Consider the following 22,779-nt stretch of genomic DNA (forward strand, 5'->3'; position numbering starts at 1 on the left):
GAACAGCACTAGGCAGAGGTCACCCCCAAGGTGGAACCCGAGCACATGGGCCCTAGATGGAAGGCCTGCCCTGCAGGTAGGGAATGGGGCTGTCCCCACCTGGCTGGGCTAGTGGCTGTGGACAGCTCAGCTAAGAGGCCTCAGGCACCCATGGGGAGTGGAAATGCAAAGAGAACTGGGTGGGTGGGCAGTTTGGAAGAGCAGAGCTTTACGAGGATGGTCACTGGTTCAAGTCCCAGCTCTGCCTCTCACATAACATTTACACACCCGGTCACACTGACACGCTCCTCACTTTTCTCAACCATTGTCAGTAACACATTCACATATATTTACTTATATTCATGTTTGCTCAGTCACTTTAGTGGTTGTCATTGGGGCTGGAACTACAAATCCACTGCTCCCTGCAGTCATTTTTCCTTTTTTTTTTCCTCCACCTCGTGCATCACCGCCTTTTTCTATCTTACTTGATTGGACAGAGAAATTGAAGGGGGGAGGGGAGACAGACATCTTCAGCCCTGCTTCACCACTCATGAAACTTACTCCCTGCAGGTGGGGAGAGGCTTGAACCTGGGTTCTTGTGCTTGGTACTGTATGTGCTCAACTGCGTGCACCACACTCACTTTTTTTTTAATATTTATTTTATTTATTCCCTTTTGTCGCCCTTGTTGTCTTATTGTTGTAGTTATTATTGTTGTCATTGTTGGATAGGACAGAGAAATGGAGAGAGGAGGAGAGATAGACACCTGCAGACCTGCTTCACCGCCTGTGAAGCGACTCCCCTGCAGGTGGGGAGCCGGGGTTCGAACCGGGATCCTTATGCCAGTCCTTGTGCTTTGCGCTACCTGCGCTTAACCCACTGCGCTACAGCCCGACTCCCACCACACTCACTTTTTAAAAACATTTTTTTTAAAAATCAGTGTGATTCTATATGGGAGTTTCCCATGAGAGAGAAGGTAGAGCAGACTCGGTACATACAATGCTGAGGACTGAACCAGGCACTTCAGGCATGAGAACCCAACACTACCAGCTGAGTGATTTCTCCAGTTGAAACACTGATGCACTTTCACACATTCACATTTGACTCAAGTCACTGACACTCATTCTCACACACATACTCAGGCCCATCCCGTTTGGCATCTCTGAGCTGGGACAATAGCCAACCACCCTGGGACCATCAAATGCCATGTGAACAGGTCTTTCACACAGTATCAATGCACCCTGTTTATCTCAGGGGGGCTGGGGCACAGTAAAGTTAAGGGACCAGCATTCTTTTTTTTTTATACTTATTTTCCCTTTTTGTTGCCCTTGTTTTTCATTGTTGTTGTAGTTATTATTGTTATTGATGTCATTGTTAGGACAGAGAGAAATGGAGAGGAGAGGGGGAGGGAAAGACACCTGCAGACCTGCTTTACCACCTATGAAGCGACTCCCCTGCAGGTGGGGAGCCAGGGGCTCAAACCAGGATTCTTAGGCTGGTCCTCGCACTTTGCGCAGGGACCAGCATTCTAAAAGCGTCTATTCTTGCTATAGCAAGACTCAAGAGCAGGGCAGCACCAGCAGAGCAAGGAATGATTACCCAGAGGAGAGTGTCTAGAAAGGTGATGGTCCCTTCTCTAAGGTCTCTGGCTGAGGGTTCCTGGCCACTCCAGGCTTCAGACAGGAGTGTGGGGACTGCCGGGAAAGGATAAAAAGGAGAGCAGAGATGTGGGCAGACACAGGTGTCTACACCTTAGGGTAGCTCAGGGTTTCTACTGGGCCAGCCTGTCTGGGGACCAGAAAGCCACAGCCTGTTCCCCAGGCTCTTCTCTCTCCTAGATGGCCCGGGAGGCTTCCTGTGGGCCCCCAACGACGTGGGCGCAGCGTGAGTTCCTACCTCCTGGCAAGTCCTGGGAGCTGCCTGGCTTCTCCCAACAAGCCTTCCGCCAGTTGGCCCTGCGGCGGCCCCCCTACACTGACCTCAAGGCCCAGGTGCATCAGCGAGCCGTCCGCCCCTGGAAGGATGCTGCCCGCCACACCTGGGGCTTCCACACCTGGCTGGACGTGGGGCGCCTGCCCCCCACCTACCCCGCCAGGCCCAACCAGCCCTACGACAGCGCAGTCTGGCGCTGGCTGACCAACTCTAGCAGCCCCGGACAGCCCCCCGCTGACCCCCCGGTGCCCCCACCCTCCCAGATGGGCATAAACAGCTTCCTGACCTTCATCTGCAGCACCCCCCTCTTCCAAGATGAGGCCAGGAAGAGGCAGGTGGTCACCAGGACACTGCAGGAGCTGCAAGAAGGCCAGCGGCTCAAGCTGCGGAGTGAGGCCAGAGCTCCCCCGCTAGACGCCAGTGGCCACATCCTGCCTCGCAAGGGCTTCAGGAAGTAAGAGGGGCTCAGTCCCCAGAAGCTCCCCAAGCCCCTGCCCTGGGGGGGGGCTACCTCTCACCCCAACATCATTCCCACATCTCTAGGCAACCCCTCTGCTCACCTGAAAACCTGGCTTTTAAAAAATATTTATTTTAATGAGAGAAATACAAGGGAAAGGATATACATATGGAAAGGGAGAGAGTGTTGGGGGAGAGAGTCCAGGGCACTGCTTAGCTCTAGCTGGTGGTAATGATGGGGACCAAGTTTGAGACCTTGGAGCCTCAGGCAGGAGTCTTTTGCATCAGCATTATGCTTTCTCCTCCACTAAATATTTTACTTATTTTAATGAGAAAGAGAGATATTCAGAGAAAAGACTGAGAGACTAGAGCACTGGTCAGCTCTAGCTGGTGGTAATGCTGGGGGTTAGACCTGGGACCTTTGTTATGTCAGACATGAAAGTCTTTTTACATGACTGTTACACTATCTTCCCTAGCACTATTTTATTCTTTTTTTTTTTAAAGATTTTATTTATTTATGAGAAAGATAGGAGGAGAGAGAAAGAACCAGACATCACTCTGGCATATGTGCTTGCGGGGATTGAACTCATGACCTCATGCTTGAGAATCCAAAGCTTTACCACTGCGCCTCCTCCCAGACCACTATTTTATTCTTTTTAGTAAGAGAGATACAGAAAGAAAGACACAGAGATTAGGGCCATGCTCAGCTCTAGCTGATGGAGGTGCTGGAGATTGAACCTCAGGCAGGAAAGTGATTCATGTAACCATTACACTGTCTTCCCAACCTGCAAACCTGACCCTTCTGGATAAAGCTGGAGGGAAGGGTGGAGGCGAGGGCCAAGAGACAGCTCACTGGGTAGGGCACATATCTTGCTGTGTGTGTCATGTGGGTTTGAGCCCTGACTCCATGTGAGAGTGCTGTAACACTGGGTAAGCTCTGCTGTTGTGGTCTCCCCACCCCCCAACCCCCCTACTTTCCTCTGTCTCTGCATGAGTGAAAGAGCAGCCAGGGAACAGTGGGATCACATGTGTGCCTTGCTTTACAAAATAAAATTTTAATTGGGGGCTGGGGGGTGGGACTCAGTGGCTCACCTGCTAGGCTCTGGGAACATAGAGACATGCAGCTGATCCTCTGCCTCCAGGGAACCTAAGGAAGGTAGCAGATATGCAGCCTAGGAGATGACACAGTGGATGAAGTGTGGTTCTCAAGTACAAGGTCTTGAGTTTGAGCCCCAGAGTGAAGCTCTGGTTCATCCCTCTGCCCTCATTAATACATAAAAGAATGATCTTCACAGTAGAGTCAGGGACTGATCATATCAATATAACTAGGGGCTATCTGTTAACCAGCTTGATACTTAAAGCTATTAACAACTGATAGACCAGCAAAATAGCTCACCTGGACAGTGCACTACTTTGTCGTGCTCATGACCCAAGTTCAAGGCCAGTCCTCTCCATACTAGAGGAAACTTCAGCACTGTGGTCTCTTTTAGTACTTCTCTCTACTTTTATTTGTCTTTATGTAAAAATAAAGATTAATTAATTAAAAAATGAGACCTAAAAATAGCTCACTGGAGGGGCCGGGAGGCGGTGCACCCAGTTGAGCACATGTTACAGTGCACAAAGACCCAGGTTCAAGCCCCTGGTCCCCACCTGCGGGGGGAAGCTTCATGAGTATTGAAGCAGGGCTGCAGGTCTCTCTTCTCTTCCTATTTTTTTTAAATATTTTATTTTATTTATTTATTCCCTTTTGTTGCCCTTGTTGTTTTATTGTTGTAGTTATTATTGTTGTTGTCGTCGTTGTTGGATAGGACAGAGAGAAACGGAGAGAGGAGGGGAAGACAGAGAGGGGGAGAGAAAGATAGACACCTGCAGACCTGCTTCACCGCCTGTGAAGCGACTCCCCTGCAGGTGGGGAGCTGGGATTCGAACCGGGATCCTTATGCCGGTCCTTGTGCTTTGCGCCACCTGTGCTTAACCCGCTGCGCTACAGCCCGACTCCCCTTCTCTTCCTATTTCTATCTCCCCCTTCCCTTTCAATGTCTCTGTGTCTACCTAAGTAAATAAATATTTAAAAAATACTTTTTAAACAGTTGTAAAGAGGGCAAGGGTAATAGCATAATGTTTATGCAAGAGATTTTTATGCCTAAGGCTCCAGTCTCCCAACTTCAGCCCCCCACACCACCATAAACCAGAGCTGAACACTGCTTTGGTAGGGAAAAAAAAAAGGTTGGCCCCGGCTCCCCACCTGCAGGGGGGTCACTTCATAAGTGGTGAAGCAGGTCTGTAGGTGTCTGTCTTTCCCTCCCCCTCTCTGTCTTCCACTCCCCTCTTCGTTTCTTTGTCCTATTCAACAACAACAACAACAAATAGAAGAAATGACCTCTAGGAGCAGTGCTGATACTGAGCCCCAGCGATAACCCTGGAGGCAAAAAAAAAAAAAGTTATAAAGAAAAAAGAGCTCAGGGGCAGCCAGGCAATGACACATCTAGTTAAACACACACACCACAGTGCACAAGGACTGAGGTTCAAGCCCCCAGTCCCGACCTATAGGGGGAAAGCTTCACAAGTGATAAAGCAGGGCTACAGATGTCTCTCTGTCTCTTCCCCTCTCTACCTCCCCCACCCTTCTCAATTTCTCTCTGTCTATCCAATAATAAATAAATAAATAAATAAATAAATAAATAAATAAATAAATAGGGGCCAGGTGGTGGCACTCACATTAAAATGCACAAGGACCCAGGTTCAAGCCTTTGGTCCCCATCTACAAGGGAAAAGCTTCATGAGTGGTGAAGCAGGGCTACAGGTGTCTCTCTCTCTCTCTCTCCCTCCCTCTTTATCTCCCCTCCCCTCTCAATTTCTCTCACTCTCTACCCAGTAATAAATAAAAACATTTTAATTAATTTATTTTATTTATTTTTTGCCTCCAGGGTTATTTGCTGGGTCTCAGTGCCTGCACTATGAATCCACTGCTCCTGGAGGCCATTTTCCCCATTTTTGTTGCTCTTGTTGTTGTTGTTGTTGGATAGGACAGAGAGAAATTGAGAGAGGAAGGGAAGACAGAGAGGGGGAGAGAAAGACACCTGCAGACCTGCTTCAACACTTGTGAAGCGACACCCTGTAGGTAGGGAGTCGGGAACTCAAACCGGCATCCTTATACTGGTCCTTGCACTTAGCAGGGAGTTAAAATCTGGGAATTAGCTCAGATTTTAGAGCATGGCACTTGTACACCATGGTCCCACAGGCCATGGGTTCAATCCCTACCTCCACCTTGGTTTAAAACTGATCAGTGTTCTGGTCTTTCTCTTGTAACATACATACATACATACATACATACATACATACATACACACACACACACATACATACATACATACAATATTGGACTGGGGAAAGCCAGTGAAATAACTCGCTTGGATAGTGTGCTGTTTGCTGTATGTGTGACCCAGGTTTGAGCACAGCCCTCACTGCATTGAAGGAAGCTTCAGGGCTGTAGTCTCTGTCTGTCTGTCTGTGGTGTAGTGTGGTGTGGTGTGGCATGTGTGTGTGTCTGTCTGTGTCTGTGTCTACCTCTCTATATCTAAAAAAATATAAATATTTAAAGATAAATAAACAGATGGGTGGTGCGCCTGGTTGAGTGCACACGTTACCATGCACATGGACCTGGGTTTGAGCTCCTGCTCCCCACCTACGGGGGGAAGCTTCATAGGTGGTGAAGCAGGGCTGTAGGCATCTCTATCTACCTATCTTTCTATCTCATCTATCTATCTATCTATCTATCTATCTATCTATCTATCTATCTATCATCTCCACCTTCTCTGTAGATTTCTCTCTATCTCTGTCTCCCCCTTCCCTGTAGGTTTCTTTGTCTCTATCCAATAAAAAAGACAAAGAAGGAAAGGAAAGTTACTAAGCCAGACATACACACACACACACACACACACACACACACACACACACACACACACACACACCTGCCCATGTCTGCATATCCCCTGACTGCTGTCTCCACCCCTACCCATCAGGTACCAGCATGTGTCCGCTGGAGGAAGGTTCGAGCCCCATGGCCTGCAGCTCATGCCCAACCCGCTGCCCACTGAGCTGGCACGGAGCTGGCCCTGCCCCAACCCCCTGCCCCACTACCAGGAGAAAGGGCAGAAGCTAGCCCCACTGCCTGGTGTGCCACTCAGCCCGCAGCTGCTGCTCAACTACCAGGCACTGATCGAGAGCCAGCTGGCCCTGCCCTGCTACTACCTCTCCACCATGCAGCAAAGCCATCACTTGCTGAGCTTCAGGAAGCGGCTTGCTTGTCATGTGTAGCTGGGCACCAGGCCCAGTCTCTGGGTATCATCTGCTGCCCCTCGTCAGGCCTCCTGAGTGGCTGCAGGCCCCCAGCTTCTTCTGACCACAGCCTCTCCTCCACCACCCCAGGCTCTGGTCACTTCTGTATCCCGGGACCTTCAGGAGATGAAGCTGAAATGCTCTTTTGTGACCTGTCTTCCTTGGAGGACACTCTGGCTGCAGGTGGGAGGGCTGGGTATCCAGGGGGGTGCAGTTCCTAGGGGCAAAGTGAGGAGCAGAGGGGGTGCAGTTCCTAGGGGCAAAGTGAGGAGAGAGGATGGAAGGGTGTGTGTGTGTTGGCTACTGTAAGAAATGCAGTTGTAAGGTCCTAGAGATGGCTTAGCTGGTGGAGTGAATACTGCCAGACAGGAGGACTCAGGTTCAGTCCCCCAGTCCCTACCTACAGTGGGGTGGCTTCATGAGCAGTGAATCAGTGCTGCAAGTGTCTCACCATCTCTTTGTCTCTCTCTTCCTCTCTGTCTCTCTATAAAAAATATGCTTGCAGGGGCCAGGCAGTGGCGCGTCCAGTTGAGCACACACATTACCATAAGCAAGGGCCAGGGTTTGAGCCCTTGTTCTCCACCTGCAGTGAAGCGGATCTTCAGATAGTTCTCCTTCATCTTCCCCTCCCCTCTCAACTTCTCTCTGTTCTATCAAACAATATAGAAAGAAAGAGAGAAGGAGGGAGGGAGGGAAGGAGGAAGGAAGGAAGGAAGGAAGGAAGGAAGGAAGGAAGGAAGGAAGGAAGGAAAAAAGTGACACCGTAGATTCATTATGCCAGCACTAACCAGCAACAACCCTTAGCAGCAAATATATATGGACCAAGCAGTGGCACACCCTGGTTAGCGCACACATTACAGTGCACAAGGACCCTGGTTCAAGCCCCTGCTCCCCACCTGCAAGGAGAAAGCTTCATGAGTGGTGAAGCAGGGCTGCAGGTATTGCTCTGTCTCTCTCTCCCTTTCTCTCTCTCCCTCTCTCTTCTCAATTTTTCTCTACCTCTATCCAATAATAAATTTAAAATATATTTCTAGGAGAGGTGAAGTCATGCAGACTGAGCCCCAGCAGTGACCCTGGTGGCAAAAAAGAAAGAAGGAAGGAAGGAAAGAGGAGGAGAAGGTGGAGAAGAAGGGAAATGATGAGAGAAATGTGGCTGAAGGAACTGGGAGATAGGTCACCCATTAAAGCATGCATTTTGCCAGGTGGGAGGACCTAGTTTCAAGTCCCCCAGCACCACATGAGAGCACCATGTATGGCACCGAGGAAAGTTCCATGAATGGTGGAGCAGTGCTGTGGTGTGTCTTCTCTCTGTCTCTGTCTCTCTGTCTCTGTCTAAAAAGGAAAAGAACAAGTATGGTTAATAAGAAATTCCCTCATTCTCTTTTTCTCTGCCTCTATCTAAAAATAATAATAAATAAGTAACCCCTCCAGAACCTGGCAGACAGCTCACCAGGTAGGAGTGGGCCTTGCCACACATGTGACTCCATGTGGGCACTGTGGTATCTCTGCTCTCGGAGTGAAGAAGCAGACTGGATTTAGGTGAGACTGAGATGTGGGAGGCAAGGAGAGAGCAAGTGAGACAGGGACAGAGGGGGCCACCACTCCAATTCCATAGCCCATGCAGGAGAGCGTCAAGAAACTGCTCAGGCAGAAATAACCCCAATTCTGCCCCTCTGGACAAAGTGCAGAAGCAGCCCTGCTGGCCTCCAGGCCCCTACACAGGATCTGAGGGTGCAGAGGTCAGGTCGGGACCTAGAAGATGAGGAAGTCAAGTCTGATGGGGGCTGACCAGACCTCATAGAGGGACAGGAGTGGATAAAGGGGTGATCCACAGTGCAGGTCAGAGCAGTACCCCTGGCTTGGGCAGCTGTTGGCCCCCAATGCTCCAGTGTTGGAATACAGGAGGAGACGAGACCTGAAGGGGAAGGAGGACATCAGCTAGAAGTGTACTGACCCAGTTGGGTGGAGACTGGGGTGGGGGCTCTGCAAGAAGCCTGTGTGGGGCACAGAGAGGGAGCTCTGGGTTTAATTCCTGGCATCTCATTTTTAAAATAAAAAAGGGTGACTTGGGAGGGGTTCTGAGCAGTGGCACACTGGGTTAAGCGCACATAGTATGAAGTGCAAGGACCCATGCAAGGATCCCAGTTTGAACCCCCACCTTTAGGGTGGTTGCTTTACAAGTGGTGAAGCAGGTCTGCAGGAGTCTATCTATCTTCCCCACCCCTCTAAATTTCTCTAAGTACTATCCAATAAAAATAAAAATAATTTAAAAATAAAAAAGGTGACGTGGAAGCACATGCATCAATAAAATAAGTACAGGACTTGCAGGTGTGGGGTCTTGACTTCCACCCCAATGTCACAATGCTCCATTATCTTTTGGGGGGAAAAATCAATAAATCCTGTGGCCCAGGAGGGTGTGCAGTGGATAAAGCCTTGGACTCTGAAGCAGGAGGTCTTGAGTTCAAACCCTGGCATCACATGTGCCAGAGTGATTCTCTACTTCTCTTTCTCCTTCCCTCCCTCTCTCATTAGTAAATAAAACAAATATATAATTTTAAGTTCATAAGTCTTTTTTTTTTTTTTTTTAAGATTCCAGGGTTCTAACTGTTCCATCACTAAGCAGTTCTTTGACCATTGGAGACCTCATTGCTCTGCCTGTCAGTGTCCCTCACACCTTCTGGGACACAAGGGTATGAACATGCAGACTGAATGAGGTCACATGACTGAGCAGCACCAAGGCCTAACACACTGCGAGCCCTTCATTCCTGAAGCTGTTATCATGCTCCTATGGTGAAAGGAATACAGAAGTGGGGTATGGCCCAGGGAACCCACATTTTTTTTGCCTCCAGAGCTATTGCTGGGGCTCAGTGCCTGCACCATGAATCTACTGCTGCTGGAGGCCATTTCCCCCCCTTTTGTTGCCCTTGTTATTGTAACCTTGTTGTGGTTATTACAGTTATTGTTTATGTCAGTCATTGTTGGATAGGACAGAAAGAAATGGAGAGAGGAGGGGAAGACAGGGCAGAGAAAGACAGATACCCGCAGACCTGATTCACCACCTGCAGGTGGGGAGCCGGAGACTCGAACTGGGATCCTTAAGCTAGTCCTTGCGCTTTGTGCCACGTGCGCTTTACCTGCTGCGCTACCGTCCGACCTCCGGGAGCCCACATTTTACCACAACTCAGGGCCTGAGTTTGAGCCCTGGGGGATTATGTGAAAGCATGGTAGAGCATAGGGGAACTCTCCCATCCTTGAAATGACGGTCTGAAAAGACACCCCACCTGTCAGTCTCTCCCTTTCACGGATAGAGCTTAGAGAGAAACACTTTCCTAACTTAGTTCTTCTTTGTCAGACTCCCAGGCTTCACAGAGGCCTGAAACCTCTCACATTTAACTCATGCCCCTGCTGCAAACCAAATGGTTGCCTGCTTGAAAGTTCACTTAAAGCTCACTATTAAGTTTACCATCTTTTGATCATATACAAAGTATACTCCAAGACACTGCCTTGCCAGTAACTTAACAGCGAGACCCCCACACCTTATTTCCTCATTCTTTGATGACGATTTACATCAAACTCTGCCCTTCACTGCTTTATCTCACTCTGCTGGTTTAACCAGCATGTTTTTCTTAATATTTTTAGATAATTAACAACTCTTGCTTCATGGAAACTAACTGCTTTGACCTTTTGGTATCTCATCAATTCCCGTCATTCCTTAGCCCTCCCCACCATAGGGGTACTGACCTTTAAGAAACCTATGATTACTGACATACGTAAAAAATGTTTTTTGTTCTATCTTGCTATGTAAGCTTTCTCCCTTCTAAATAAAATAGGAAGTTCATATCTGAATTTCTCCTGGCTGGTTCCTTCTGTTTTGCGTAAGCTCTTGAATTGGCAACGGGGACACCAGTGGCTTACCTCTGTTGTGAGGCCACTTATGTGAGCACCAGCAGAACCCCAACTGCCCCATGGCAAAATCATGCATGATAGCTGCTAGGATGTCTCCCACTCCTTAAGAGAGAGAGAGAGACCGACTGTTGTGGGATTCTCAGGCAGGGAAGGACACAACGAGGCTTTATGCAGGAAGTGGTGTTTAATTCATGCCAGAATTATTGGTTCAGCAGGTTCACACCCAGAAAAACTCACTCCCAAGCACAGCAGGGCTTGTTCTTTTATACAATTATCAACTTTCCCAGAGTAACTCATAGCAACAAGTTTAACAAGTTTTTTTTTTTTCTGTTCTATATAAAGAGAATACAACTTGTTTGGGTTATCAGCAGATTCCTGGGCAGAAGAAGCAGATTCCAAGACCACCGACCAAGGCCACTTAGATGACAGCAACAGAAAGCCCTGTGTATGCAGGGAAGAGGGAGAAGATATACCCGTTGCTTTTTTCTTTGACTAAGAACTTAACCTTTATCTTCTCTGCTTCATGACCACAACACCTAAATTTCCTTCAATGCAGTGCAGATTGGGCTCAAACCTGGGTCACACACATAGCAAAATAGTGCACTACCCAAGTAAGCTATTTCTTTGTCTTATGTCTCTCTCCCCCCCCTTTCCATCCCTTTCATAAATTAAAAGGGGAGGAGGCAGGGAAGTTTCACAAACAGTGGAGCAGGGCTATAGGTGTGTGTGTCCCTCTCTATCTCCCCCTTCCTTTCAACTTTTATCTGTCTCTATCAAAAATAAATAAATATTAGGGGATAAAAATTAAGTAAGTGGGTGCCAGGCAGTAGCACAACAGGTCAAGTGCACATGGTACGAAGCACAAGAACTGGCTTTATCCCGGTTTGAGGTCACTTCACAAGTGGTGAAGCAGGTCTGCAGGTGTCTATCTTTCTCTTCCCCTGTCTTCCCTTCCTCTCTCCATTTCTGTCTGTCCTGTCGAACAACAATGACAGCAATAACAATAGTATTAACAACAATAATAACAGTAATAATAAACAGCAAGGGCAACAAAAAGGGAAAAATAGCTTCCAGGTGCAGTGGATTCGTAGTGCAGGCCCTGAGCCCCAGCAATAACCCTGGAGGCAAAAAAAAAAAAAAGTAAGTAAAATGGACTTGTAGAATCACTCAGGTGTAAAGCCCCAGCATACCAAAAGTGAAATTAAATCAGAGGAATATTATTGAGCTGCCAGAAGGGATTAAATGCGAATTACTGGGGGCCAGGTGGTGGCACACCTGGTTAAGTACAGACATCACAGTGCACAAGGACCCAGGGGGGAAAGCTTCACGGGTGGTGTTTCTCTGTCTCTCTTCCTCTCTAGCTGCACTCCACCATTGTTGGTGTGGAAGGCTCATCACCACAAGCACGTCACTTTGCTGGGTTTCAGGGATGCCACACAGAATCAGGAAGGAAGAAAATCATCCTGGAGCCAGGTGTCGCTGTCGGCCCGCAACAACGACACGGACACCAGAGTCTTCTTCCTCAATTTCCTTTATTTCCTTCTTATGGCCACCTTAAGTACCTTTCACTGTTACATAGTCAGCCAATGGGCATTAAGCAAGCATACAGCATTCATAGATCATGCAGCCTTCTACCAATCATAAAACAGTTCACGTGTACAGCACGCAGTCTGTGAAGTTGGATCATCCAACTTCCGCAAAGTTGTTTACCACTTTACTGGTTTAGCCACCACGTGGCCGGCACCATCTTAGGGGCGTGATGTGCAGTGTCATTATGGCTCCCGACAGCTCCCCCGTTTATATATAATAAAATGAGCAGGGGACCATGCCTGTCTTAGGTTGTCCCAGACTGTTTGTACCTTTACCCGTCTTCAGCGGCCAGGCAGCTTGGCACGCCACCTGTCTTAGGTTGGTATAGGAACCCCAGGGAACTTACCCGTCTTTGGCTACTGGTCCAGCATGCTTAGCCAGATTTGAGGGGTCTCTCCACCTTGGATAGCCAACATGTCCTGGACCATAATTTGTCGTTCGACTCGAGCCTGTGCTCTGAGACGACACAGACAGTAAAGGCCCAGGATGATGGCACCCACAAGCGCTGTCCCGAGGACATTCTTTTAGGTGGAGACTGCCGAGAGCACATAAGCGGCAAACTCTTTTGCCGTGGCAATCTGCACTTTGGTGGTATTAATGGAGAAAATTTGGCGTCTCATGGTCTTGGTCAGCGTGTCAAACTCAGCGGACCAGGTGCCATTGAGCATCAGGGATAATCGCCTGGAGTGATTAGCTGCCAGACTGTTTTTGATCCATGCCGTACTGGTGACACACACTCCAGGCATGCTCCGCACGCAATGAGCAGCCAGTATACCTTCTATTTGCTCAACTGACTCTTGGAGAAGGTCTACCCTTGGGTTCACAATTATGATACCTGCTCTGAGGTGTTGAACAACAGTTAGATTGGTTTGTAAGGCCTCGGCCATGGATGCGGTGAGATTATTTAGAGCTTCTGCAGTAGGTATGCTGGTAGCTAGGGAAATGCCTGCCGCCGCAGCGGCGGTGGCAGATACGGCAATGGCAGCAACAATTGCCGCTGTGATGCCAAAATCTTGCCTGGGGCGGAGCAAAATCTCTAACTTTCCTTCCTCTATCTTAGTGGGTACAGGGAGATAAGTGGGTACCCTGGCCACTACAGCTGTGCCCATACCGTTCCAACATTGTGTCAGGTTACATCTCCCTGACTTAGAAGGCAGCCGAGTGGTATTAACCGAAGCATGAACAATGAACATGAACGGGGGCTGTACACATGCAGGTGTAGGGGGGAAGTTCAATGTAGCATTGCATTCAGAAGGAGAAACATTAGTTTCAAACGTCTCTCTGGGAGTATAAGAATAGGTGCAGTTTTTCCACGTAGCCCCCCCCCGCACAAAGGAGAAAGGGGAAATGTCCGAGCAACCCCCACCTGAGGTGCAGAACAGCCACACTTGCCAAGGGTTGACTGGGGCACCCTGCGTGGGGTTGCCAAAGGAGTAGTTATATCCTCCAAAAGAGCTGTTGCTAAAGGTCGGGAACCTGCAAGGTGGAGTTGCACACCCGACGAGGGCAGACCCGCGGGACAGTGGCAGAAGTCATTGTGACTGCCCAGGGGCGCCCTGAGCTATTGGAGAAATGTCCCAGGATCTGATTCAAAAGTGTCACGCAGGGTCCGACAGAGTCTGCCGAGACCCCGGGGGCTTGAAAGCAGACAGTCCCTTGGAGTAGAAAGTCCGTGGTATTGAAGTATCCTGTGGCCGGGTCGAAAGGCACTGTAGGAAGTCCCGTGGAGGCATTTGTGGACAGGAAGGCTGGCAGGATTTTGGACTCATTGGTCACTGGCAGGGGGAATGGCCACGTGCGGGCCAGACTCCACAGGGTTCGCGTTTGTGCCCTGGCTGTCATCACCATTATCATGATCAGCAGGGCATGCAGGGGAGTCATCTTTATGCGTCACAGCACGGGTCAGCCTTTCCGGGATCCACACAGGCGTCTACTGATTCTGTGGAAAAACACAGACAGAGCCTCGCACCCATCTGAGAACTGGGTCTGGGCCGGCCCAGTGGCCGGTTAAAGGATCTTTCCACATGACCATTTCTTTAGGGCCAGAGTCGGCGGTGGAGTGCCGATCTGCTGCTGAGTTCCCGTGCTCATCCAGGGATAGAAAATTAAGAGTAAAGAGAGCAATATGCAGCTTCTCTTTGGGGGAGCGAAATGTCTCCCCTATACCCCCCTTTTGTTTATATAAGCAATTTTTTAAGGTGAGATGAGCATGTTCAATGACTCCTTGTCCTCGATCTTTCTGAAAACTTCTCCAAAGGTGCTCCCATTGCGGGACGGTAAGAAGTCCCTCTTCCAGGAACCATGGAGCGACCTCTTCTACCGTGGACATGAAAGTCCTAATGGTCCCCGTCTTAACGGGGGGTCCCATTACTCTTCAGTAATTTCTTAATAGTTCCCTCCATGCGCTGGCTTGACTGAAAGCCTCCCATGGTGACTCCCTGCTTCAAAGCAGCTTAACCTGTGATCACAATCCTGCACTTCTCTCAGCTCCCTAGTCTGTTTGACTAGCTTTCGGTTTACTCATGGACCGTTTTGAGATTTCCGGGTTTCAGCACTACTTGTTGCTGTTGGCCCACAACAACGACACGGACACCAGAGTCTTCTTCCTCAATTTCCTTTATTTCCTTCTTATGGCCACCTTAAGTACCTTTCACTGTTACATAGTCAGCCAATGGGCATTAAGCAAGCATACAGCATTCATAGATCATGCAGCCTTCTACCAATCATAAAACAGTTCACGTGTACAGCACGCAGTCTGTGAAGTTGGATCATCCAACTTCCGTAAAGTTGTTTACCACTTTACTGGTTTAGCCACCACGCGGCCGGCACCATCTTAGGGGCTTGATGTGCAGTGTCATTATGGCTCTCGATACCAGGTGTTGGCACACTTGGCTGAGTGCACATGTTACCATGTGAGTTCGAACCCCTGGTCCCCACCTGGGGGGGGGGGACTTCATGAGGGGTGGAGTAGAGCTACAGGTGTAGCTTTTTTTCAGATTAAAAAAATATTATTTATTTAATAGAGATAGCCCAAAATCAAGAGGGAGAGAGATAGAGAGAGACACTTGCAGCCCTGCTTCACCACTTGTGAAGCTTTCCCTCTGCAGGTGGGGACCAGGGGCTTGAACCTATGTCCTGTGCACTGTAATGTTTGCACTTAACCAGGTGCGCCACCACCTGGCCCCTCCTTTTTTTAAATAAGAGACATCTGTGCTTTTAAAATATTATTTACTTATTTTAAAAAACATTTATTTATTTATTCCCTTTTGTTGCCTTTGTTATTTTTTATTGTTGTAGTTATTATTGTTGTTATTATTGATGTCGTTGTTGTTGGATAGGACAGAGAAATGGAGCTAGGAGGGGAAGACAGAGAAGGGGAGAGAAAAATAGACATCTACAGACCTGCTTCACCACTTGTGAAGAGACTCCCCTGCAGGTGGGGAGGCAGGGGCTCGAACTGGGATCCTTATGCCAGTCCTTGAACTTTGTGCCACCTGCACTTAACCCGCTGCACTACCTCCCGACTCCCTATTTATTTATTTATTTATTATTGGATAGAGACAGAAATTGAGGGGGGATAGATAGATAGATAGATAGATAGATAGATAGATAGATAGACACACACAGAGAGAGACCTGCAGTTCTACTTCAGCACTCATGAAGCATCCTCATGCAGATGGGACCAAGGGCTTGAACCTGAGTTCTTGAGCACTGTAGTGTGTGCACTTAACTAGTTGCACCACTACCTGGCCCCTTAAAATTTATTTATTTATTTATTTATTTATTTATTTATTTATTGGATAGAGAGAAAGAAACTACAAGGGAGGGAGATAGAGAAAGAGCCAGAGAGACACCTGCAGCCCTGCTTCACCACTCATGAAGCTTTCCCCCTGCAGGTGGAAACCAGGGACTTGAACCTCAGTCCTTACGCACTGTAGTGTGTGTGTGTTTAATCAGGTGCTCCACCATCTGGCCTCAGTGTCTCTCCTGCTCTCTGTGTCTCCCACTCTGTCACTCATCTTCTACAGGAAGGAAGGAAGGAAGGAAGGAAGGAAGGAAGGAAGGAAGGAAGGAAAGGGGCCAAGCAATGGAGCAGCTGGTTAAGCACACAAGGACCCATGTCCAGGCCCCTGGTCCCCACCTGCAGGGGAAGCTTCATGAGTGATGTAGCAGGGCTGTAGCTGTCTCTCTGTCTTTTTCCCTCTCTATCTCCCCTCCCCTCTCAATTTTTCTCTGTCTCTATCCAATAATAAATAAATAAAATAAAATAGAGAAACTTAGGTCTGGAGATGGCACACCTGGCTAAGTGCACACATTACAGTGTGCAAGGACCTGGGTTCAAACCTGGGTCCCCACCTGTAGGGGGGAAAGCTTCATGAGTGGTGAATCAGGGCTGCAAATGTCTGTCTCTCTCCCTCTACCTCCCCCCTCAATTTCTCTGTCTCTATCTAATAATAAATAAATAAATAAATAAGTGATATTAAAAAAGAGAAACTTTTGAAAGAGAGAAATGAAGGAAGGAAGGAGAAAAGAAAGGAGGGAAGGGAGGAGGAAGAGGAGACTGGCAAAATAGTTCACTTGGATAATGCACTGCTTTGCCATGTGCAAGGCTCAGGTTCAAGCCTGGCCCCGCTGAAGGAAGCATTCCTTTCTCTCTCTCTCTCTCTCTCTCTCTCTCAGAAAGAGACAGGAAAGTTCTGGAAAACAGTTTTGTTCCTTCCTTGTACAGATCAGGCCGGGCCAGAGGAAAAAGCCTAAAATAGAACTGCTGCCGTGAACTCTCTAGGGGCTCAAGAGGGCTGCTGTCCAGCTCTGAATAACCCAGTCTATGGAGATATTCAGGAAATTTCCATATGTGGCAAGGTCTCTGGCTGAGTGACCTCACTGGGTTACGTGAGCTTTCCTCCCACCTTCTGCCTGCAGAGGTAAGACCTGGCCCTATTCTGCCTTGAAGAATGAATGTTAAGTGTGTGTGTGGGGAAAAAAAAAAAAGTGTGTGTGTGGGGGATTAATGATACTTAAAGGCATGAAAACTTCTCACAAGAAAGGTGGGAGTCAGCTCTCTCACTGTTTCCTGAGGCTCAAACAAGAGGGCAGATTCATTTTAGTTGTTGTTTGTTTGCTTGCTTTTTAATATTGTAATTTTTGGATAAAGACAGAGAAATTGAGAGGGAATGGAATATAGAGAGAAAGACACATGCAGCACTGCTCCACAGCTGGTAAAACTCCCACTCCCATAGGTGGGGACCAGGGGCTTGAACCTGAGTATTTGTGAATTGTACCAGGCATGCAACTACCCAGCCCCAGGTCAGAGATTCTGTATCAGGCTAGTGGAGGCCAACTGTGATTCTATTTACACCTACGTTGTCAAAGAGAAATACTATACTGAACTTCATAGTGACTATACTAACAATTTTTTAAAAATTTATTTTCTCTTTTGTTGCCCTTGTTTTTTGTTGTTGTAGTTATTATTGTTGTTGTTATTGATGTTGTCATTGTTAGGACAGAGAGAAATGGAGAGAGGAGGGGAAGACAGAGAGGGGGAGAGAAAGATAGACACCTGCAGACCTGCTTCACTGCAGGTCTCCCAGTGAAGCAACTCCCCTGCAGGTGGGGAGCCAGGGGCTCAAACCAGGATCCTTATGCCAGTCCTTGCGCTTCATGCCACATGCACTTAACCCACTGCGCTACCACTTGACTCCCAACAACTTATTATTTTTTTTTTCCCTCCAGGGTTATTGCTGGGCTCGGTGCCTGCACCATGAATCCACCGCTCCTGGAGGCCATTTTCCCCCCTTTTTGTTGCCCTAGTTGTTGCAGCCTCGTTGTGGTTATTATTGCCATTGTTGACGTTGCTTTGTTGTTGGATAGGACAGACAGAAATGGAGAGAGGAGGGGAAGACAGAGAGAGAGGGGAGAGAAAGATAGACACCTGCATACCTGCTTCACCGCCTGTGAAGCGACTCCCCTGCAGGTGGGGAGCCGGGGGCTCGAACCGGGATCCTTACGCCGGTCCTGCGCTTTGCGCCACATGCGCTTAACCCACTGCGCCACTGCCCAACCCCCAACAACTTATTTTTTAAAAAGCTCAAATTGGGAGTCGGGTGGTAGTGCAGTGGGTTAAGCGCATATGGTGAGAAGCACAAGGACCGGCATAAGGATTCTGGCCTGAGCCCCCGGCTCCCCACCTGCACGGGGGTTGCTTCACAGGCGGTGAAACAGGTCTGCAGGTGTCTATTTTTCTCTCCCTCCTCTGTCTTCCCCTCTTCTCTCCATTTCTCGCTGTCCTATCTAATGACAACATCAATAACAACAATAATAACTATAACAACAATAAAAAACAAGAACAACAAAAGGGAAAATAAATAAATATAAAAAATTTAAGCTCAAATTAATCTTATAAGAGATTTTATTTGATTGAACAGGTCTCAATATTCTCAGCACAAAATGTAAACTAATGTAGAGGCTGGAGAGATAGCATAGTGGCTATGCAAAAGAATTTTGTGCCAGGGCCAGGCAATAACACACTGTGTTAAGCGCACATAGTACAAAGCACAAGGACTGAGCAAGGATCCAAGTTTGAGCCCCCGGCTCCCCACTTGCAGGGGGGTTGCTTCATTAGTGATGAAGCAAGTCTGCTGATATCTATCTTTCTCTCCCCCCTCTCTACCCCCCTCTAAAATTTCTCTCTGCCCTACTCAGTAAAAAGGGAAAGAAATATCCATCACTCAGTCCCAGTGTTAACCCTGGAAGCAAAAAAAAAAAAAAAAAGTTTTTGTGCCTAAAGCTCAGAGGTCCCAGGTTCAATCCCCAGCACCACCATAAGTCAGAATTGAGCAGCGCTCTGGTAAAAAATAACAGTGGATCCTTTGTGGGCCCCCATAGGACCTTGCCGTCAACTTGGATCAACAATGGTGGAGAATGTTCCATCCTCTGATGGGAGGATGGACAACATACTCTATGCTACATCTGAGGAAGATGGGTCCTGATATTGGGGCAGCTTGGAACATTCCTACTCATGACCATAGAATGTGAGCTCGGATCTACAGGGATGCAGAGGTCAGATAGGCTCCTAAGCTAAATATGGGCCCCAGATCACATCAAATAGATGGGGTTTACAGTCAACAATATTTATACACCTTTCCCATATTTGGAAGCTACTCTCTTCCCTTATCCAACTTTCTGGTCCTTTTTCCAGCCATGACATCATCTCCCCCAGACAATAACTTGGATCCACCTGCATATCAGATTTCAGGTTCAGGGGGAAAAAAAAAAAGAAAAAAACTATTATAGCCACCGGCCCTTTGGAATATAACTAAAATATGCCTACTAGTTACCTACAAAACAGAGGACCTCCCCCCCCCAACTCTTCATCTGCACTACTCCAGCCTTTAGGCTCATGATTAGTCAACAACTTGTTTGGCTTTATATGTTAACTCTCTTTTCAGCCACCAGGTTCCAGATGCTAACATGATGTTAACCAGACTTCCCTGGACAGACAACACCACCAGTGTGTCCTAGAGCTCTGATTCCCCAGAACCCCGCCTCACTAGGGAAAGAGAGAGGCAGGCTGGGAATATGTTAATGCCCATGTTCATTGAGGAAGCAATTACAGAAGCCAGACCTTCTACCTTCTGCATCCCACAATGACCTTGGGTCCATACTCCCAGAAGGTTAAAGAATAGGAAAGCTGGGAGTCCGGCGGTAGTACAGTGGGTTAAGCGCAAGTGGTGCAAAGTGCAAGGACCAGCATAAGGATCCTGGTTTGAGCCCCCTGCTCCTCACCTGCAGGGGTGTTGCTTCACAGGCGGTGAAGCAGGTCTGCAGGTGTCTATCTTTCTCTACCACTCTCTATCCTCCCCTCCTCTCTCCATTTCTCTCTATCCTATCCAACAACGACAACAACAATAATAACTACAACAATAAAACAACAAGGGCAACAAAACAGTTTTCCATAGTGTAGTGGTTATCACGTTCGCCTCACACAACAAGGGCAACAAAAGGGAATAAATAAATAAATATTTTAAAAATAAAAAAATAGGAAAGCTATCGGGAGAGATGGGGTACAGAGTTCTGGTGGTGGGAACTGTGTGGAGTTGTACCCCTCTTATTCTATGGTTTTGTCAATGTTTCCTTTTTATAAATTAATTAAAATAAAAAGAAACAGGCAACAAAAAATTGTGATTCCAGAAAGAGAGGAAGGAAAAAAAAATAACAATGGTGGGAGTCGGGTGGTAGTGCAGTGGGTTAAGTGCATATGGTGCTAAGCTCAAGGACCAGCAAATGGATCCCAGTCCAAGCCCCCAGCCACCCCCCTGCAGGGGGGGTTGCTTCACAGGTAGTAAAGCAGGTCTGCAGGTATCTGTCTTTCTCTCTGCTTCTCTGTCTTCCCCTCCTCTCTCTTGATTTCTCTCTGTCCTATCCAACAATGACAGCAGCAGCAACAACAATAATAATAACAACTACAATAAACAACAAGTGCAACAAAGGAAAAACGGCTTCCAGGAGCAGTGGGTTCATAGTGCAGGCACTGAGCCCCAGCAATAACCCTGGAGGGAAAAAAAAATGACTCTCCTGCTTGAGGCTCTGAGTCCCAGGTTCACTTCCCAGCACCACCATCAGCCAGAGCAGGAAAGGGTGTTTGCTGCCTCCAGCCAAGGCATGAGTGAGAGGGAAGCCTGGCAACTGGGACAGCTTTCCTCCCCTTTACTTAGTCCCAGCTCCCCACTGTGTCATCTGTTCTCAGAGAGCCACCCCTCTCTCCTCACACCCCATTTTATTCTTCTTCAGCACTTACCACTATTTGGCATACTTAACTGATTTATGGATGAGAGAGAAACAAAGCATCAAGTGGGCACTTGCAATGCCAGGAATAGAACTCAGGACTGCATGCTCAAAAGCCTACCGCTTTAGCCACTGAGCCACCATTTTAGCTGTGACAGCTTGAACTAGTGTTACTGCTGGGGCTCAATGCCTACATGACAACTACATTAAAAAATTATCAGTGATTTAATAGTGATTCACAAAATTACAAGACAAAAGGGTATAATTTCACATCATTCTGTGTTCCCATCTTGCTCCACTGCTATAGTTTTCCTCAGGTCACAGATAAGTGCTGACTTTATGTATCTATCTGTCTATATCTGTATCTTTCTGTCTATTTTGTTTGCCCTTTTCTTCTTACTTCTTTTCCTTTTCTTTAATTTTTTTATTATCTTTATTTATTTATTGACTAGAGACAGTCAGAAATCTAGAGATAAGGGGGAGACAGAGAGGGAGAGAGACAGACACCTTCAACACTGCTTCATTACTTGCAAGCTTTCCTTCTGCAGGTGGGGACTAGGGCCTTGAACCCAGGTCCTTGTGCAGGGTGCACTGAACAAGGTGTGCCACCACCCAGCCCTTTACTTCTTTTCTGAGTCACACCTACACCCATTACTGCTTTTAAAAATTATCTTTCTTTATTTATTGAATAGAGACAGTCAGAAATTGAGAGGAAGAGGGAGACAGACAGACACCTGCAATACTGCTTCACAACTCACAAAGCTTTCCTCTTGCAGGTGGGGACCAGGGGGTTTCACTCTGGTCCTTGCACACTGTAACATGTATGCTCAACCAGGTGTGCCACCACCTGGCCCCTACCCATTACTACTTCCAGATGTTCTTCCTTTTCCCTCTTCTCTCTCAGATAAGAGAAACAGTGCCTGGCTTCCTCTGGTGTTCTCCAGATTTGCTTCCTTTTCAGCGATGGTATAAGAACAAAGATTCCTGGTGACAAACGTTTCATGTCCCAGTAGAATTGGGTTCCAGAGCCTTCTGGTCATCTTATCTTCCTTCAAGATTTCCCCCTCTGGGGGTATGGATCAAAAGAAAGGCATTCTGGGCTTTTGCAGTTACCTCTCTACTAAACATAGGCATTGGCAGGTTGATCCATACCCCCCAGCCTATTTCCATCTTCTCCTAGTAGAGTAGGGTTCTGGGGAGGTAAGGTTCCACAACCACATTTTTCCTTTATGTTTTTTGTCTGTTTGATTGGTTTTTTTTAGTTTCTTTATTGGGGAATTAATGTTTTACATTCAACAGAAAACACAATAGTTTGTACATGCATAACATTCCCCAGTTTCCCATATAACAATACAACCCCCACTAGGTCCTCTGTCATCCTTCTTGGACCTGTATTCTCCCCACCCATCCTCCCCAGAGCCTTTTACTTTGGTGCGATACGTGTTTGATTGTTTTTTAAATAGAAGTGAGACATAGAGATAAAGAGGGAAGGAGAGAGAAAAAAGAGAAAGGAGAGATGCCTGCAGCACAGCTTCACTGCTTATGAAGTTTGCCCCTGCAGGTGGGTGCTAGAGACTTGAACTGTGGTCCTTATGCAGGTGACATGTTCACTTGCACGGGTCTTCCACCACCTGGTTCCTGAAGCATTTATCTTTTCTCTCTTCCTTCCTTCCTCTCTCTCTCTCTCTTTTTTTCTCTCTCTCTCTCCTTATTTATTTAGGATAGAGACAGAGAAATTGGGAGGATAGGGGTGATAGAGTGGGGAGAGAAAGAATATCTATTGCACTGCTTCACCA

At 47.6% G+C, this 22,779-nt stretch overlaps 1 protein-coding gene across 1 annotated transcript; it reads left to right on the top strand.

The window, feature by feature from the left end:
• Positions 1–7: 7 nt before the first annotated feature.
• Positions 8–6,849, top strand: TEX52 (testis expressed 52). Its single transcript, XM_060190917.1, has 4 exons — positions 8–76; positions 1,816–1,968; positions 2,208–2,363; positions 6,388–6,849. The coding sequence occupies exons 1-4, from the start codon at positions 57–59 to the stop codon at positions 6,680–6,682; spliced, it is 624 nt and encodes a 207-aa protein (XP_060046900.1). The 5' UTR covers positions 8–56; the 3' UTR covers positions 6,683–6,849.
• The last annotated feature ends 15,930 nt before the right edge of the window (positions 6,850–22,779 follow it).

This window comes from Erinaceus europaeus, chromosome 4 (assembly GCF_950295315.1).
Source record: "Erinaceus europaeus chromosome 4, mEriEur2.1, whole genome shotgun sequence".
Classification (NCBI taxonomy): Eukaryota; Metazoa; Chordata; class Mammalia; order Eulipotyphla; family Erinaceidae; genus Erinaceus; species Erinaceus europaeus.

Bases quoted from the DNA above. Each gene is read 5' to 3' on its own strand.
- TEX52 (XM_060190917.1), top strand. From the start codon at position 57: ATGGAAGGCCTGCCCTGCAG. The intron at 77-1,815 runs GTAGGGAATGGG...TCTCTCTCCTAG, and splicing joins ATGGAAGGCCTGCCCTGCAG to ATGGCCCGGGAGGCTTCCTG. The intron at 1,969-2,207 runs GTGCATCAGCGA...CTTCATCTGCAG, and splicing joins ACACTGACCTCAAGGCCCAG to CACCCCCCTCTTCCAAGATG.